Genomic DNA, 19,700 nt, shown 5'->3' on the forward strand with positions numbered 1-19,700 from the left:
AAATTTCAAACTAAAATCTACTAATAACTTTTTAAAGACAAGAATAAGAAAAGTAAACTGCATACCACACAATTCCTGTGAAAAAAATTCAAAATATGGCCAAACACAACCCAATACTAAAAATCACACAGGAACTGACCCACAATTACATATAACTAAATGGTATTCATATCTTGTGGTCCAGTACAGATACAGAAAAGAATACTGATTTCAAAATATAGACAAATTTTAATAATGATTTGATAAAATTTCCTACATCACAGGAAGAGATAAATACTACCAATGAACTATCAATGAAATCAAACTGATAGGGAAGTTCTAGTATTTCAAAGAATAAACATCTGTACCTTTACGTTTTGTGGCAGAAAGCAGGTCATTTGCATTTTCCAATTCCTTCTCCAATTTCCCTATTTTTTCAAGCATCTCTTTTTCCATTTGATCTTTAGATTTCTCTATCTCTAGAAGATGATCTTGTATTGCTTTGTTAGCTAGAAACATTTTAAAACAGAATATCCAAACATTTAACTAAAATCATTCAGGCTATGAACTGTAGTATAACAGTCCTTTTCCCTTCTGCAGCCATTAAATTCTAAGGCTGCTACACTGGACAGTGATCTACTAAAAAAAAGCCCTTTTCCTAAGTAAAATCCTTACAATGTCTTGGCTTGGTCATGGTCAGTCTATTTCTCTTTTAGATATCTCTTAACTGGAAGGAAAAAAAAAATCAATAGAAAAGTAGCTCTAGGTATATTTTTAAATTTTGATTTTCACCTCAGAATTACAAGGAAATGACTGGGAAGGAACATAAAAATGTTAGTCCTCCATATTGTTGGTATCCTCATCACGGACTCAAATATAAGATTGGAAACATTAAGAAAATAATAAAATTATGTCTGGGAAGAACAAGGCTTTTATCGTTAATCCTCAATAATACATAACAACAATTTTTAATGTATTATGTATTTTAAGTAATCAAGAAATAATTCAAAACTACACTATTTAATGTAAGAGACTTGAGCATCCTCAAATTTTGGTTTCTTAAGAGGGGTCCTTGAACTAATTCTGTGTTCAACATTCATTTTAAAAAAGCAAGAATTTAAGGCAATAAGACTTTATAATATGCTAAGGATAATGTTAAAGGGCAGCCTTACTTCTGGAGTAAAAGAGTACATTGGTTATTAGATGAAAAGAAAAAAAAAAAACTACCTAATTTTCCAAATATACTATTTGCCTTAAAATTAAACCTAGTTTTCTTAATGCAAGGCTCTTCTATTTCAAACTTTGTTGCTAATTGTTAAATCTGACTTCTAAAGACAATAATCTACAAAAACAAAAAAAAAGACCATCTAAAAACTTAACAATCCTTCCACAACTGAAAAGGCTTACCTTCTCCAGCATCTTTCAAAAGTTTGTGTAGTTCATCCACTGCCCCTGTTAGTTCATTGCTCTTTGCCTCTGAGTCATCTGCAGCACTCTAAAAATTGGTTTTAAAAAGTTACCTACAGCCAATAATCCATCGTGGGAAACTAACATATGTGGTGGAGTACATTTACCTTGTACAGATTAGAGAGTTTTATGTGAGCATTTAACTCATTGTGGAATTTCTCTTCCATACTGGCCTGTTGTTCCTTGGCCTGAAAAAAAAAAAACCACAATTATAGAAGTGTGTAGCAAATACTAGCAAAACTAGTATTCCAGTATTAGTCTACTATAAACTAAATTTAGAGTGCTTATCAAATGCCAATATTAAAAAAAACCACTATAATATAAAGCCTAAAACACTGTTAAAATCAGTTTTCATGACAAAAATAAATCATTTTGAAGGATAACATATTAAGACATTTTAAATATAGAATAAAAGAATTAAATATTAAAATAAACTTATACTCATTTTTAAAACCGTATTTTGGCTACAGCACATAATGGCTAATTCTGGTTCTCTTTAGCCTAGCTACTACATCTGGAAGTATTCTGGTTGTTTTATGGTACCAAAGACAACATGAAATATGAAGTCACTTTGTAAAATAACAGGATTATAAATGCTTTAGTATTTTCGAAAAAGAAATATATTTGAAAATGGTCTTCTATACCTCTTTTAATTTAGTCAACAAATCCTCTACATGTTTTTGAAGATGCTCATTTGATGTTTTTAAGCCATTCATCTGTTCTTCTAGTCTAGAAACCTAGAAATAAATTGGAAGGGAAGATGAGAGAATGCTATTAACTGAAAGTAATTTGATAATGTGGGTTACGTTGTCTGGCAAAAGCAAAATAACTACGTTCTTATAAAAGTACTTTATGAAAATATGCATATGTTAGAGAATGAAAAATAATAGTCATGGAATAATGTTTAACTTAATTCATAAAAACATAGGACTACTTAAATATATATCTTAGAAAAAAATACATTGTAATAGTAGTGGATATCAAGAGTAATAAAAAATCATAACTTCTTATTTAAATGCCATTAGATTTTACTAGGTCAAGTATTAAGAGTTATGCCTTTTGTATTTTACCACTACTCTTACAGAATCCAAGTATTTAGTACACCACTAAATACATTTAATAAAATGACATACAAATGTAAGCTCTATGCAATGATGAAAGACGTAGTTTGACTAATTTACCTCCTCTTTTTTGTTTTCAAGATTACACTTAAGTTCTAGAATCTCATTTCCTTTTTCTCTTCCAAGAGCCAGAAGTTCATCAGTTTTGGTTTTCAACTCTGTATTCAGCCATGTATTTTGACTATGCAGCAATTCCTTTTCTTGCTCTAAGCGTTTTTCTCGATACTAAAGAAATCAAGAAAATAATATTTATAGTTAAAAGTAGTATATGGTTATGAGACTTTTATCTGTGACTAAGACATATGCAGACATTTTAGAAAGAAACAAATATTTAGCAACAGAAAATAAAGAGCTCCAAAAACTTAAATTTCAAATAAGACTGATAATTAAATTAAAACTTTCATATTTAATTCCCTGATTTAAAAACAAAACACAGCTTTTCATTGCCTTATAGATAACTTACCTGTATGCAAAATTTAATTTAGGTGAGTTGGAGCAAAAACTGTATTTTGTACATTAGGAAGTACTTATTACTTGCCTTAATGGAAACATCAGAAGCTTGAAGTTCGTCTAATTTTAGCTGAAGTTCACCCTTTGTTGCATTGCTTTCTTTAAGTTTTTCATTTAACCGTTTAACATCCTCTAGAAAAGTAAGAATTTTGAAAATAACTAGTTAACATTCAGAGTAACTAAACATTAAAAAATATAAAGGAACTCTTTAGCTCCTTATTTTATTGTTGTTTCTGCCATACTTAGAAATTTAATTTTAACCAATAAATAATAAAGAATCAAAATGTGTCCACACAATCAAACACATTAATAAGTTACTTTAAAGTACTTAAGGTAGTTAAGTAAGGTACATGGTCAACATTAACTTTAATATACTACGTCTATATTCAGAGCTATTAAAAATAAGTTAAAAAGCAGTCAGAATATATACATTTAATTTTTAAATTCTTAAAATCCAACCTCTTATGAAAGCAATTTAATTCTTATTACCATTGGATCACCATGATTAACTGAAGTAACTCTTTTTTGAGTCTGGAAAGTACAACTACTGAGTTGAATATTATTGTGTAGCAACATAAATATGTACAAATCTTTCCTCTTTTATAGAAGAATTTTCAAGAACCTTTAAGAAACAATGGGAATGTAATACTATAACCTGTTTAATGAGTTTTGTTTCATCTAAATGTATCAGCTATTTTATACACCATGGTTCTATACACAATATTTATATATTTAGCCTGTTTTGTTTGTTTGTTTGTTTGTTTTTTGAGACAGGGTTTCAATACGTAGTTGAGACTGACCTGGAACTCACTAGTAGCCCAGGCTCGTCTGGAACTCACAGCAATCCTCCTGCCTCAGCCTCCCAAGTGCTGGGATTACAGGCATGAGCCACCACAACCAGCCTAGCCTGTTTTTAATTATGGTCTTTTAAGTTATACTAATACTTATGGATGACAAAGATATTTGTATAACAAAGAAGTTTAGACTTTACAGGTGAATATTTAAACTGTTCTCAATTTGATATTATAAATACCACACTGTCATAAAAATCTTTGCTCCAAATTATTACTGTAAAACATTCATCTGTGTATTTTCATGATAATTCTTCAAATCCTTAATGATATTTTAGGAGAAAAATAGGGTACCACATTGAATTGGTCTATACTGAAGTGACAGAGAAACATCAGCAATGGAAATAAATTAAAGGTTAATTTCTAGCACTATCAAAAGACAGAAAGCATGGGGTTAAAGCCAAAAAAACCTCTTCATACCTGTTAAGTATTCAAGTTCTTGAGACAGTCTCTCATTGGTTCTAATTAAGTCTCTTTTCTCAGCTTCTAATTCTTCCTTTGCTCTTGTAAATTGGCTCTGTCATACAAAGCAATACATTTAAGAAATCAAATTGGACAATCAATATAGGAACTTGAACATATCACTTGTTAACATTATCTGCAGTTTAAAAATGTTTCTTACATTCAAAAATCCAGTTTTCAAAATTCTCATAATCTCAATACTCCTTAATTTTGCTTTGTAGAACAGTTTTGATAATTTTTTTCCCATTACCTTTTATTACATGGAAGTATAGTAATTTTAAAAATGAGTATTTATAGGGGATTTAATACACTTCTGATTTTCTTTGTTTTCATAAAAGTTTGAATACTGCTTTACTTACACTTTAGTTCAGATTATTTCTCCAAGAGATCCCTAGAAATGAAATTACTTAGAAACTGCTTTGTTAAATGGGAAGGGTAGGGGAAAGGTAATAAGGGAAAAGGAAAAAAAAAAAAAGAAATAAAGTATTTGTAAATGGGGAAGGGTGGAGGGGGTAAAGGGAGGGCAGGGATAAGGGGAAAAAATGAGAACCAAGACCTGTCATGTAAAGGTACAAGATCCCAATGATAAATGTAACTGTACTGTACACCTAAAATGTACCGATAAACTCAATGAGAAAAAAAAAAAAAAGAACTTACTTTGCCACTCAAGAACTGAGATTTTGAGAGACAGGCTAAAAAAAAAACAATTCCCCTACCGTTACTTCTTTGATTTTTGTGATAAGAAACATTTTATATTGCCACTAGTTATTTACAAAGACTCTGCTCTTTGAAAAAACTAAAATTACCTTTATTTCTCCTGTAAATGACTTCCTGATAATTTGAAAGTGCTCAGGTATTACAAATGGACCTTTATATGGTTTATTTTCATATTACTTTTTAATGTAGACAATTTAAAATTTTAGAGTTGATCATTTATTTCCATAAGTTCTCAAAAATACTTTCACTAATTTTGAAATTTCATTGTGCATGAAGTGTACAATATATGATAATTATTTAACATAATTACTATAGTGAAACAAAATAACATCTTACTGCTTTTTTTACAAGAGCAGCTAAACTACTTATTTCACAAAAAAACCTAATACAATAAAAATCAACATTTTTATTAAATGTTGTTATATTCCTGTTGTATATAAAATTTCTATACTTGCTCATCTCACACATTTGCTACTTTGTATCATTTCATTAACAATTAAGTTTTATTCTCTATTTCTGTACACATGACCTGTTTTTAAACTTGATTCTACATAAGTGAGGTCATATAATATTTTGTATCTGGCTTAAACAAAATGTCCTCCTGGGTCCACCCACATGTGGATGAACATGATACTCTTTTTAAGGCTGAATAACATTGACTGTAAATATACGTACATACTTTATCCATTCATCTAGTAACAAACACGTTGTTTCAAGATCTTAGTTATTTTGAGTATGCAGCAATGAATATGGAGGTGTCACTATCTTCACAAGGGTTTGCTGGATCATACAGAGTACTATTTTTTAATTTCTTTATGAACCTCCATAGTGTTTATCATGTTTGCCCTGAAGTACATTTTAATCATTGTATTAGGGGTGTCTTTTGTCCACATCTTTGGCAAAATTTGTTTTTGCTTGTCTTTTGGCTAGTAACCAGGGTATGAAATAATATCTAATAATAGTTTTAATTATTCCCCTGATGATTAGTGGTGTTAAGGATCTTTTCATATAGCTGGCCTTTTTTAATACCTTCTTTGAAGAATGGTCTATTCAAGTTCTTTGTCTACTTTGCAAGAAGATTCTTGCTACTAAGCTTTAAGAGCTCTTTATAAATTTTAGATATTATCCCCTCATGATGTGGTTTGCAAATACTGGTAGCTGTTACAGTTGTGTCCTCTAAAGACTCATACACTGAAGTCTAGATCCCCAATGTAGCAAAATCTGGAAATGGTACCTAGCAAAGTAAATGGATCAGAAGGGCACTAACACCATCAGTGATTAATCCACTGATGAGCTCACAGTTGAATGTGTTTATTGGGATGTGAGGACTTGGTTTACTTTTCTCATTTCTGAGACAAAATACTAACATCCAAAGTTAAAGAACAGGTTTATTTAGCTCACAGTTTGTAGAGGTTTCAGTCCATAATTGGCTGGCTCTAAGGAGCATGGCATGGCAGAGGCATCACAGAGGAGAAACAGTTCATGGTAGACAGAAGATACCCAAAGCAGCAAAGCAAAGTGGACCGGTGGTGACATGCCTCTTTCTGTCCCTTATATCTTACCAAGTCACCCTTAGGGTGGGTAACACTTACACCCTTAATCCCACCATTGCACCAAGAATCAACCTAGTGTCACACAATCTATATCTGAAAAAGTCCCACCTATGATCACGTGAGGCTTTGCGGTACAGCTAGCCGTAAGCTATAACAAGCCTAAATGGATAAGGCAGGTGGGGTGCCTGGAGGTATAGTTTTCAAGGACATACCTTGTCCCTGGACCCTTTTTTAGGGTTCTTCCCCTCTTTGTGTTCTGGCTGCCACAGGATGAACAACTTTCCTGTGCTATGATTTCTGCCTTAGCCTAAGCTGAAACAAAGAATCTTTTTATTTTGCTGATCATTTCCTAGCTATGAATTTCAAAAAGATTATCACCAAAGTCAGTATCAGGAAGGAAATTTTTCCCTGTATTCTCTTCAAGTTTTATGGTTTTGGGTCTTGCATTTAGTTATTCTGTACATCCTGGGTGGATTTTCTATATGATGAGAAAAATTGATTTGATTTTTATATTTTCTTGGCTCACAATTCGTATGTAAGAATCTATCCATTTCTTCCGAATCTCCATTTTATTCAAATAAAGATTCTTGATTTCAGCAGATTATATTGTTATTTTGCCATTTTCACTTGCACTGATTTGGGTCTTTCCTTTCCTCTTTTTTTTTTGGTTAAGACTGGGTAGGGGTTTATCAACTTTGTTTATTCTTTTAAAGAACCAATTCTTTTTTGTTGTTGTTGTTTTTTGTTTTGTTTTTGAGACAGGGTCTCAATATGCAGTTGAGGCTGACCTAGAACTCACTATGTAGCCCAGGCTGATCTTGAACTGACAGTTAACCTCCTGCCTCAACCTCCCGAGTGCTGGGATTACAGGCGTGCACCACCACGTCCAGATTTAAAGAACCAATTTTTCAGGTTGGTGATTTAGCTCAGTGATGCTGCTGCCTGCTCCACAAGCACAAGGTCTGTAGTTCAATCCCCAGTACCACACACACACACACACACACACAACCAAATCTTCTATTCTTTACATTGCATTTTAGCTTTAATTTTATTAATTCCTGCTATGATCTTTGTAATTTCCTTCCTTGCTTTGATTTAGATTGTCCTTGTTTTTCTAGGACCTTGACATGTATCACTTGGTTATTTATTTGAGTTCACTCTGTCTTGCTGATGGAGGTACTCACAGCTACAAATTTTTAGGACTGCTTTCCAGTATGTTATACTGGGAATACTGTTTGAATATAAGAACTGTCTAATTTCTTCTTTGATTTATTTTGTAATCCAGAGGGCATTGTTGAGATTTCATGTGTCTCCATAATTTCTGTGGTTTCTTTTGCCACTGATTTCCAGTTTCATTGCACTATGATCTGATACCATGCATGGGATATCAAACTGTTATTCTTAACAGGGCTCTAAGTAAATATTTAACAATGTGGATTCACCCAAATCTCCAACATCAAAATGTTTTGAGGGCTGGGCATTTAGCTCAGCGGTGCTGCCGCCTGCCTTGCAAGTGCAAGGTCCCGAGTTCGAGCTCCAGTACCTCCCCGCCCCAAAAAAGTTTTGAATAATACCTGAACTATAGTAAGCATACATAATTTTCACTGAATAAAAGTAATGTCCATTGTCAATAAAACATGTAATGATTTAATTATGAAGCTTACATGCACGTATTTTTATGGTAGTGTCTTCTAATAAGACGACATCTCACTGATTAATATGTACTAAACAATCAGAATAGAAAACTTTCTTTAGTATCATATACACAATTAGCTTTATTCAAAGTAATAACTTTTACCTGAATTGTGATGCTGCGATCCTGAGCAATTTCTAATTCTTTATTTTTCTCAGTTAGTGCTTTCAGTTGACTGTCTAAATAAAAGAAATTTTATGAACATATATAGAAATATATATATGCACTCATATATACACTTTAAACTTGCAATGAGTGCAACCCTCAGTTTTAAAATGGAAGAAACTGAGGCCCAGAAGACTGACTTGTAATTACATTCCAAATTTATGAATACATTCCAAATTTACTGTATTCTAGACCAAAATTTTAAATATGGTATTCTATATCCAAAATCAAATGTAATAATTCTAGCCAATATTTGCAGCAAAAATCTATGTAACAATAAATACCTTTACTTTTCAATGGCATCTTCTATATTAACGTATATCATAAAAAAATAAATCTCTTATTTAGAAAAGGGAAAACTGAGTAAGACAAGAGAGAAAATATCTTTTGGAGTACATAAAATGCACATATAGTAAATCACAATAGATACCTGTAATTTCACATTTGTATATTATTCTAAAGAAAGCATTTAACATGGAAAAAAATTATGTTTGAGACTCAATTATTATTTCCTCAATCTCTACATATAATGGACTATCTTCCCTCACACAGTTTTTCTTCCAAATACACACATATAATTATGGACAAATACTCTTTTTAAAACTTTTCTCCACTAAAATATATCTATTTTATGTACTAGCAATTTATTGAGCAAATACATTCTTATTACAGAGACTACTTGTTTAATGATTGCAATTTGGTCATTAAATGAATTAGTCACTAATTGAAGAATTGTATATAATATGTAGATTACAATATTCAGAAGAAGCAAAGGAAACTCCAAATTGATGATTTTGCTTTTATTTGCTTATCTTACATGAAGCATTGTAATATATAACAGAATATAAAACTACAGTACTGTACTGTATAGTATAAACAAGTACATGTATAAATAAGGTATACTGCACAAAAAAAGACATTGAGACTCTATAAATAAACTTGTTAGTCCAAACAGTGTGCTTAGGTCTTCAATTTGAAGACTGGTTAAGGAATACCTGTAATTCCTATATTCTATTTAGACAAAAGTATTATTATAAAAGAATTTTAAAAGCCCTGCTAGGTTAGTGTAGCTTTTCTGTTTTGTTTTAAAGTTATTTACTGCTTCCCAGACTTGTAGATCTGAAGTTATATATAAAAAAACAAAAAGATAACTGTACATCTAGGAGGCATTTGATCTTTGTCTAGATTTCCCCGATCTTATCTCAGATTCCATTTAAAAAATGAAAAAAAAAAACCTCACAGCCATTTTCTTGAAGCTCTTTAGCATGTGAATATCATGAGCAAACCTTTTCATTATGCTTTGTCAAGGCAAAACTATGAACAACCTATCACATAGGTATATGTATATGTTTTAAAAATGAATGGGCTAGCCTGGTGTGGTAGCACATGCCTGTAATCCCATCGCTTGGGAGGCTGAGGCAGGAGGACTGCTGTGAGTTCGAAACCAGCCTGGGCTACATAGTGAGTTCCAGGTCAGTCTACCTAGTGAGACCCTGTCTCAAAAAACCAAAAAAGAAAAAAAAATGTATGGGCTAAGAAAAGCTGAGAAAAGTTATAACCCAAACAAACAGCCAAAGGCAACAGACTCACTGAAAGAAAGCTGAAATATAAACAACTCCTTTAAGAGATTCCTATGTTTTTTCTCTATTGAATCAAATTAAAATCACACTATGCTTAAAAGCAATTCCTTATACCCTCACTCCATTAAGATCCTTTTTGATGTGTTTTTCTATCATAAGCAAAGCACAAGACACATACTGCTGAGAAATGTCAAGATCTTTAATATCTTGTGCACTATAAGAAAGCTATGAAAATTACCCATTATCACTGGAATGAGGCCTTTAAAAATGTATTGATTCACAGATATTTAACAGAATAAGAAAAAGTAATAGAATCAACAGGCTTTAATTTTTCAACATAAAAACAATCCCTTTTGTTCTACTGCATCATACTTTAACTTATTCAAAAAACTTTCAAAAACATCTCATTTGATATGTAAGACTTTGTAAGCAGATACATATGTGGCTGTAGTCATTTTGAAATGAAAAACCAGATGTGATTTACATATGGCAAAGCCACTTTTAGCAGCCAAGTCAGAATTAGAACCCGGGCTTTTTTCTTTTTTTTTTTTTGGGTACCAGGGATTGAACTTGGGTCCCTGCACTTGCAAGGCAGGCCACCGAACCGCTGCGCTAAATCCCCACCCCTGAACCCAGGCTTCTTAACCATTTTAAACCCTGTGTTCTCACAAAGTCCTCACCATTTAGTAAAAAAATCAAAATATCAACAAAAACAATAATGCTTAATCTGTTTTCATATACAATAAGTAAATGTTTCCAAAGAACACAACTTTCTGAAGATCTCAATATTCTAAGAACGTTTACAAAGATATAGACAAATACTTACTGAGTTTCTCAAGCTCAAATCGAAAATTTTGGCACTCACGGGTTTCATTCACAAGTCTCTCCTGACTGTGGGATAACCTTTTTTCTATTTCAAAGTACTGTTGTTCTACAGAAGACAGGGCAAAAATAAATCAATTAACCAATCACATGCACACACATTGTGCAACTATTAACTTTTAATTGATTTAAAATTTATACAAAGTACTGGAACTCCACTTCAAACAAGAGAATTTAAAGATAAATTGAGCACTGAAAAGGACTATCCTTACATTTCCAACTAAATTACATGACAAAAGAAAAATAAGAACTTTTATGAATACTGTTCCAGTGGGCAACATATATTACATTTCTTAGTATTTTCCCAGAGGTAAGTAGAATGCTTAGTTTAAGGCAGATTTCTAAAAAGGATTATACTGTAAAAAAAAATTTAGATTAAAAATTGCTTTAAAAGGTTATTTTTAAATGTCAAAAAAATACCTCACATTGCTATAAGATTACTAAAATTTTTAATTTTATGAAATCATGAATTTTTTTCTGAAAATAAATACTTAAACTTCCCAAAAGAAGCTGTCTGCTTCAGCCAGAAAATCTGTATGTTACTACTGCTGACCATTATATTGCTAATGTTTTAAGGATGTTCAAACAACTGTTGTTTTGAAGGCATGCTATCACAAGCAGGTGTTAATATTTTCTATCCAACTCCCACTTTTAGAGGAACAACACATTAAATTTATGTACTACAAGTTCATTGCATATCCATTATATCTTCTGCATCTAAAATCAGTTTTGTGAAATCTACTTCATGATGGGATCATAGAGCGACACATACATGAAAAACCAATGCATGGAGGAATGAATTAGAGAAAAACATGAATTCAGGTGACTAAAATACAGAGCGGAAAATACTGGTCATTTAAAGTCCAACACAACAGGGTAGATACTCCAGATTTAAAAGAATACGGGATGGGAAAAGTCAGGTGTAAATGACGCAAATTCTTCACAATTTCTATTTGTTGGACAAAGTTTTGAGTCTGTACATGAGATCGACCTAATCACAACGTAAAAACAAAAACAGTAAAAGTGTATTTAAGTTTGGAACAAAAAAGGGGGCTGTCTTCTCATCAAACTGTCCCAGAAGCAGTGAAGAGAAGGCCTAGGGCGCTCAGACTCCGGAAAGTGATGCTCCTGGTAAACGTCGTGAATATTGCAAGCTGTAGTGGGGAAGATAAGCCAGAGCTTGGACGGAAGGGCGGGAAGGGCGTCTCTTACCGCTTTCCACCTTAAACTTCTCGTGCCGACCCTTCAGGCCATCGATCTCGGACTGCTGATCAGCAAGGAACTTTTCAAGTTTGTTCTGGACCGACTTGGGCAGCTTGTTCAGCTCTGTACGCTCCAGAACCTGCTGCAACACAGCCGCCATGTCGGCCAGGATAAGGGCCGCGACAGCGGCCGACAGAGCAGAAACGCAGAAAAAAGGAGACTCAAAACCCAGAAACCTGGGCCGATGCCTCCGCCGTCTGGCTCGAGGGCTTGCGCGCGCTGGTTCGCCCGAGACTGCCGCGGCTGGACCCTGGGAAACCGAGTTCTTGCGTTAGCCGTGGCACCAGATGCGCCGCAGCTCCAGTGCCCAGAGAGGGCAGGCAGCCGCGGGAAGAAATGCACCCTGGGCATCCGAGTTCGTAAACCCTGCAGCGCATGCCGACTTCCGTCCCCAACACCCCGCTTCAAGCCGCGCAGGCCTCTGGGAAATGTAGTGTTTTTGTTGTTGTTGTTGTTGTTGTTGCTGTTGTTGTTGTTTTTTCTGTTCCCTTCCGTCCACCAAATCCGCAGCGCGGGTTTGCATCCCCTGTTCTTTCTGCCCCCTGGTTCGGCTCGCTTGGCTACAAGATCATGCGCCGGCGCCAAAAAAAATTGTCGTCAACTGGTGTCAGTCCCTGAAGAGCGGGGCTGCTTTACCGTTTAATCCCCAGGGCGCAAATGGTTCGGTCTCTTTGGTGGCTTCTAGACACTGAGGCACTAGAGGGCGTCAGTCCCAGCAGGGCCTTACAGCAAGTTCTAGGCTACTGCCTCCCTCTCAGTGGCACCGGAAGGGGGCGGGGTGGCAAACCACTGGCCCTCTGGTGGAGGGTGGGGGGAACCGGCGCGTCATCAGTCTGCGCCACTTTGGAGCCTAGTTCCGAGGTGAAAAAGGAAGTGTAAGAAGTCGCTTTCTGATGAAATTAGTTGGCTCAGTAATTGGGATCAGAGTGTAGTCCGCAGAGGCTGAATACGCCCGCATTCCCTGACAGTTCGATAGATTTATGTCACGCGTGCACATTCTGTAGAACAGGTAAGTCAGCCTAAGGGGGAAGTATGAGTGTGTTTAGTAAGAGGATAAAATAAACCAGGAGGAGTTTAAATGTATCCTATGTTTTAAGGTGACTAGCAGTAATTGTCTTATTTTGATGTTTTTAAAAGTGAAAACTGTTGTAACAAAAGCCTTATTTTCTTTAAAAAAAATCACTTGTCACCTTATAACAAGCCTTCATAACAAAACTATTTGTTTTCAGATCATATTCTGCTATTTCTAAACTCAGTCTGTATTTTGTTCCATGTTTGTTTCGTGTTCAAGAATTTGTTAAATTCTTTACTAAAAATACGGTGTTCCTAATATCATCCCCCTAACAGTTCTCACAGTCATGTATCGTCTGTGAATTGGTGGTTTAGTTCTTACATGAAATTTGTTTCTTTTTTTGCTGTTGTGAAAACATCTAAAAAAATTTTAAGTATCTCACCTGTTATTTTGTGATAACTAAGGTAAAATAAAATTAGTGAGGAACGTGAAATTTCTCCCCAAAACATTTTAAATTTAAACTCTTTTAAGGTTGCTTGCATGCAGTTCTGTACTATATCATATGCCAACGGTATTATACTCTTGGGAAATGCAGATATTCTATACTTACACTAACAGAATTCATAAATTAAATTGGTTTTCAGATCTGTCAAGATCCAAATTATTTCTTTAGATGGAAACCAGATTCTAGGGAGATTGACTTATCTAAAGCCACATTTTAGGAAATTTATAACTGTAAAAGGCAATATAAATGTTTTTGTAGTGTCCTTATAAAGTATGGTGGGCAACATTTAAAAGTTTTTAAAGACAATAAAGAAAAAATTATCTGACATTCAACCAAACTTAATAATTTAGTAGATTTTTATTTTCCTATTGCATTCAGGTTTTTACACAGTAAGGTGGCTAGTAAGTGACACTTTGGAAGAAATAAATTTAGAAGATTAAATATAATATTAGCGTCATTTATTGTTTTTTCTAAGAATCAGAAATTATTAAAGGCCAAAAGAAAAAGAGGAATAGAAGTAGAAGAAATACATACCTGGCGTAAGGAATTTCTAGTAGTTGAAAGCCCTTAACTTTTTAAAGGCATTAAGGTTTTACATAGGAAGATGTAGTCAGTCTCAAAAGTAGGAAGGTATAAAAACGTAATTCGCTTTTACTGTTGTCCAAAAAGACTTAGGAAGAAAGCTTACATATTTTGATACAAAATTGAATAGGTTCTTTGTATCTAAGGAACAGTGGCTTCTGACGAGCCCTTTCAAAGTTGAACCAATTTTCTGGACTTTAGTTTTAGAATAATGCAGAATCATTTTGTTGCTGGTAGTTTATACTGTTAGTGTCAGATATACCACCCTGACATATGTGTAGTAAACTTGAGATTGTAGTATTGAGTCAAATATATTATACAACTGAATGACTCATCTCTAAATTGCAGGATTCAAAATACTGCAATTATGTTTCCATGGTCTCTCTGTTTATATCCATTTTATAGCTTTTTAAAAATAAATTAATCTCATATTTTTATTTTTCACACAGAATGTGAGCCTTTTGAGATTGTCATTGTGGTTGTCTATTCAGTGTCTTTGATTTTAAGCTATAAAAATTCAAGTCAAACAACATTAAGTAGGGGTACTCTACTAGTTTTCATTCACAAACTGGAGAAACACCAGAAGAGGAACTACCCTTTGTTGTGAAATAATTGAAGAACTGTGTACAATTCTGAGTATGCACATAATAGTTGAAGATACGGATTCTTGAGCAAGACTCCCTGAATTTAAAGCCCACCTTTGCCACTTTGTCATCTGGGCAAGTTATTTCACTATTCTATGTTTCAATTACTTAAATCTGGGAAAAGAAGACTTAAGTAATACCTACTTCATAGGGGTTTGTAAATATTAAATATTATTGCATGTAAAGTACTTAGAATAATGGCCTATACAAAATAGAAGGCATATACAAAGTTATTACTGCATCGCTGTAATCTACTTATATGATTTAATATGAGTTACTCAGGCAGAGATCAAAGTTTTTTGTCTTTGTGCCATCCCACCTAACAGTTTCTCGCAAATAGTAGTTTTATAGTATATGCTTATTGAGTAAATGATTTGATTCTCTGCCTTCTTATAAAATGTTTAGAGAATCACCTTTACTATCTTAGAAATAAAGGCTCTGATAATAAATTATCAAAGATAATACTACTAGAAGAAGATCTAAAGTAAAAATCAAGTGTGTTGACTATTATTTAGTGTCTTCTTCCTTATATAAAATATGACAGACAGATTTGATCTTTCGTGGGAACTCTGGTTGATACTCATTTCCTGCAACACTGTTAAGGAGAATTCTGAAGCTACATTTGAGCTTTGGAAGAAAGAGTAGCCCATTTAATAAGCAATCACTTCAGGGTCTGGGTAGTATCAGGATAGTACCACTTTTCTTACTATATTACTCTCATACTAAAAACATTGAAAAATTATATTGCTGAAGATGTTTGTATATTTTTTTCTCATGATTTAGGAGACTGAATTAGCTCTCAGCAATGGGACGAACCTACATTGTAGATGAGACTGTTGGCCAGTACCTTTCAAATATTAATCTCCAAGGAAAATCTTTTGTCTCTGGTCTTTTAATAGGACAGGTATGTGCATTTATTGATTTAAAAAAATTACCTGTTTATTTAAGTTAAATGTGCTGTTTAACAGTAAACGCAAGGTTGGGCAATGCAAGGGTATGATGTAAAACTAAATCTCAGGTACATCATTTGAGGAAAAGTATCAAAGTAGGACAAAGCTAGTTCAGGCTTGTTCATGTCAGAGCATGTTCCCTTTTGACAAAGTGAAAGTAACTTTTAATTTATAAAGTAGCATAGAAACTCCAAAACTAGAACTTTTGTTGACAGATTATTCACATTTTGTTCTTTCCACTCCATTCTAATCTTTACTATTTTTGGGTTGCCCCATTCTTATGAAAAAAGATTTTAACAATTTTAATTTTTGTCTTAGACTTACAGCAACAGTGATTATATTTTTTGTTACATATTGTACTATCCATCTTACTTTTTTAAAAAAATGTTGGTTCAATAGAGAGGAAAGGAAAGGGATTGGGGTAAACTTGGAAATTAGACAATTCTATTTCCTTCATAAGTAGGCCTTAAAAATCCACACAGAATGGAGAAGATATTTGAATACTTCTTTTACAAAGCATAAGCAACATCTTGCTTTCAAGGCTTAATACTAAATAAAGCTATCATCAGGACAACTTTCTTCCTGCCTGTTTTAGTCTGATGCTATAAAACTTTCAAATTTCATAATTAACTTTCCTTGTTTTGAGTCTATTCTTATAATCAAGATATTTTGTTTTATAATTTGATTCCCTATTTTACCACTTATAAAAAATGCACTGACCTGGATATATAGCTCAGTCTTAGAGCTCTTGCCTAGCATATACCAGGCCCTAGGTTTGATCCCCAGCACTGCCCCCCCAAAACAAATCTCCACACAAACACAAACAGCCATCTTCCCCAAAATTCATGAAACAAATTAAGTTTGTAAACCAATGCACTACTGTACAAGTATTAGTTTTTCACTTCATAGAGCAAAGAGATAATACACACACACACACACACACACACACACACACACACACACACACACACACACACTGTGCAGAGCACTTATGTACCTAGACCCTTCATGACGTTCAGGTTTTCTACATCATTCTGCACAAGCTTAGTTAATCTCATTGTAATCCTAAGAGACAGATTCATTTCAGAGCTTTCAAAAATCAGATTTCTTCTAAGACAGAGGGCATATCTACACTTCTACCCAGGTAGTACCACTCCATAAGTCCTTTCATTAGCCAAATCTAAACTACTTTTTTTTTTTTGTTCTCAGGATTGAACCCAGTGCCTCACACATGGTGGGCAAAGTTCTCTATCACTGAGCTATATTCCTGAACTACTTTTTGACTCAGGTTATATAACATCTAATGTGGGAATCATTTTGCTAGGAATTTTTTATTTAAGAGTCTCTTCCCCCTTTATTTAAAAAAATGTAAATGACAAGCCTTAGAACATGTGTTCAGTAGAGATAAAATATCAGAAAGAGATTCTTTTCCAAACTTACCTTAGTGAATACAGGCTGCTGTATTTCTAGAGCTCAGCAAAACTACCATCTTGCAAATGAGTTTCTCAAAATTTTAGGCTTTCCAGTCTGTCTTCATGCTTTTTATTTCTTCCAGTTTTCTATAGGCTTTTTCTTTCTTTTTAATTCAGAGCTCATAAGCTTATTACCCTGTTTCCCATTCTCCAGTGTCAGTTACTTTTTCTTTTCAAAGTTAAATATTTTATGAAAAAAGGAGCATCTTTAATCAGGGCTGGTATTCTTCATCTGTGTACATCTCTTGGAAATAACTCGTAGAAATAATTAGTCTTCCTATGCTTTTTATCCCAAGATGATGCTCATGATCATTACTGAGTGTTAGGTTCATATGAAGAAGATACCACACTGATTTGCATTATCAACTTTATTTTCATTCTTTTTAGGAAATTTTCACTACAATAAACTGAGCTGTTCAGTGATTCTAAATTTATCTTTAGATAATAAAAGTTAGTCTCCCTGAGTAACCTAGTAATGCCTCAATTCATGAATGCTTCTGTTTGTAAACAATTTGGGTCTCAAGCAAAACCTTTTTTTTTTGTACCGGGGATTGAAGTCAGGTCCTTGCACTTGTGAGGCAGGTGGTGGAACCACTGAGCTAATTCCCTGGCCCTCAAGCAAAAGCTTTTAACAAAACGTTTTACCTTGTTCACAAACTCCACATCGGGTGACAAACACGACCGTGCCTTCTTCTCCACACAAACACAAACAGCCATCTTCCCCAAAATTCATAAAACAAGTTTGTAAACTAAGGCACCACTGCACAAATATTAGTTTTTCATGTCATAGAGCTAAGATACCTGATTTCCTTAATCGGATATCACTCTAATTATCTTTTATAATTTGTTTTTGAAGTGTTCTTCACAAAAGGATTATGTGATTCTTGCCACTAGAACACCACCCAGGGAGGAACAAAATGAGAACATCAAACATCCTAAAACTAAGTTGGATAATTTGGATGAAGAATGGGCTACAGAACATGCCCACCAGGTAATTTTATTTGTTTCATTTCATGGTTAAGTTTGTGTTTATTTGACTAACCAAAAAAAAAAAAGTACTTTGTTGGTCCATGGATTTGGCTCAGTGGTTCCACTGCCTGCCTCGCAAGCGCAAGGTCCTGAGTTCGATCCCCAGTTCCAAAAACAAAACAAAACACTTTGTTCTTAGGTTGTTAAACTAGTGGCAGGATTCAGAACAGCCTTACAGAGTACTCTGAACTTGAAGGATAAGTAGGACTTTTCCAATAAAAGAAATCATACAACATTTTCAGTATCCCAAAGATAATATAGATAAATGACATAGGGCATAAAAGAAAATATGTTAGGAGAATAGCAAGCAGTTGGTATAGTTGAAGTGTAGCGTATGTAGAAGAATATAATTAAACATAAGATTGGAAGGGGCCAGTTTATGAGTGGCTTTTGAGTGCAGTCCTAAAGGAAATGTATTTGCTAGGCAGCAGCTTCATGGTACTTTTGGAGATCCTTATTTTGTGAAGTAGTTAATATGATTGATTCCCTAGTAATCTAGAAGATAACTTTGGTATCTTGAATAATAGATATTGAGAGGTTGGACATAGACTAGAAAACGTATTTACAGTAATAGTAAAAAGAAAGATGGGAACTTAAACTGGATTCTGAGCCTGTGAGGGCAAGAGTTAACATCTGTTTTATTTATTGTTACATCCTGAGTGCCTGGCACATTTCCATGGTCTATACAGTAATGGGAACTCCAAAATATTAAATAAATGAATACATCCATAACAGACTTACAGTGGGCTGGAAGTTCATTGCCAAGGAATTTCAGAGAAAGAGCAAAAATCAAGATGACTTGGTGATCAAGTAAATTACAAGTGAGGAGTTATAGTAGGGAGAGTGTAGCTGAACATAACTGAGATTTTTAGGATAATTTTATTCTAATCTTCCTTTTCATTTCCTATAAAATTTTATGTGGTATGAGTGTATATCTGGATGTGTATATGTGTATATATACATAGAAAAAGTGAATGAATTTATGTAATAAATTAGATTAACATTTTACCTCTAAAGAGAAATAGTTAATTTTATATGTTGGTGATTTTGAAGATATACAGATTTCCTGTGCTAAATATGAAAACTTATTACATTTGTGGTAGTACAGTAAATAGAATTTATAAAATCAGAGAAATCATTAGCAGGCACAATATTAAGAGAGATTAAACTATGGTATCCGTTTTCTGAGACTGAACATTGCTATCATTTGCTTATACATTAAGTGACAAATAGCTAACCAGAGAATTGTGGCAGAGAGAATTC

The 19,700-nt window shown here is 33.7% G+C and overlaps 2 protein-coding genes across 4 annotated transcripts in view; one reads left to right on the forward strand and one right to left on the reverse strand.

Moving 5' to 3' along the window:
* Tpr (translocated promoter region, nuclear basket protein) overlaps window positions 1-12,473 on the reverse strand; it is a 56,380-nt gene extending 43,907 nt beyond the window's left edge. For both annotated transcript variants that reach the window (XM_010635431.3, XM_010635430.3), the window contains exons 1-10: window positions 12,193-12,473; window positions 10,925-11,029; window positions 8,459-8,532; window positions 4,349-4,445; window positions 3,106-3,209; window positions 2,628-2,792; window positions 2,091-2,183; window positions 1,554-1,634; window positions 1,387-1,474; window positions 348-488 (exon numbers count right to left, since the gene is read on the reverse strand). In XM_010635431.3, the coding sequence (XP_010633733.1) occupies window positions 348-488; window positions 1,387-1,474; window positions 1,554-1,634; window positions 2,091-2,183; window positions 2,628-2,792; window positions 3,106-3,209; window positions 4,349-4,445; window positions 8,459-8,532; window positions 10,925-11,029; window positions 12,193-12,343 (1,099 nt within the window). In that variant the 5' untranslated portion in view covers window positions 12,344-12,473. The remainder of the gene's footprint in view (window positions 1-347; window positions 489-1,386; window positions 1,475-1,553; window positions 1,635-2,090; window positions 2,184-2,627; window positions 2,793-3,105; window positions 3,210-4,348; window positions 4,446-8,458; window positions 8,533-10,924; window positions 11,030-12,192) is intronic.
* A 598-nt stretch (window positions 12,474-13,071) lies between these two features.
* Window positions 13,072-19,700, forward strand: part of Odr4 (odr-4 GPCR localization factor homolog) — a 30,492-nt gene continuing 23,863 nt past the window's right edge. For both annotated transcript variants that reach the window (XR_004516657.1, XM_010635427.2), the window contains exons 1-3: window positions 13,072-13,252; window positions 15,770-15,890; window positions 18,265-18,399. Coding sequence is in view for 1 of the 2 variants with exons in the window: in XM_010635427.2 (XP_010633729.1) it covers window positions 15,792-15,890; window positions 18,265-18,399 (234 nt within the window). In the remaining variant the exon portion in view is untranslated. The remainder of the gene's footprint in view (window positions 13,253-15,769; window positions 15,891-18,264; window positions 18,400-19,700) is intronic.

This window comes from Fukomys damarensis, unplaced genomic scaffold, assembly GCF_012274545.1.
Source record: "Fukomys damarensis isolate Sample0158 unplaced genomic scaffold, DMR_v1.0_HiC HiC_scaffold_11, whole genome shotgun sequence".
NCBI classification, from domain to species: Eukaryota; Metazoa; Chordata; class Mammalia; order Rodentia; family Bathyergidae; genus Fukomys; species Fukomys damarensis.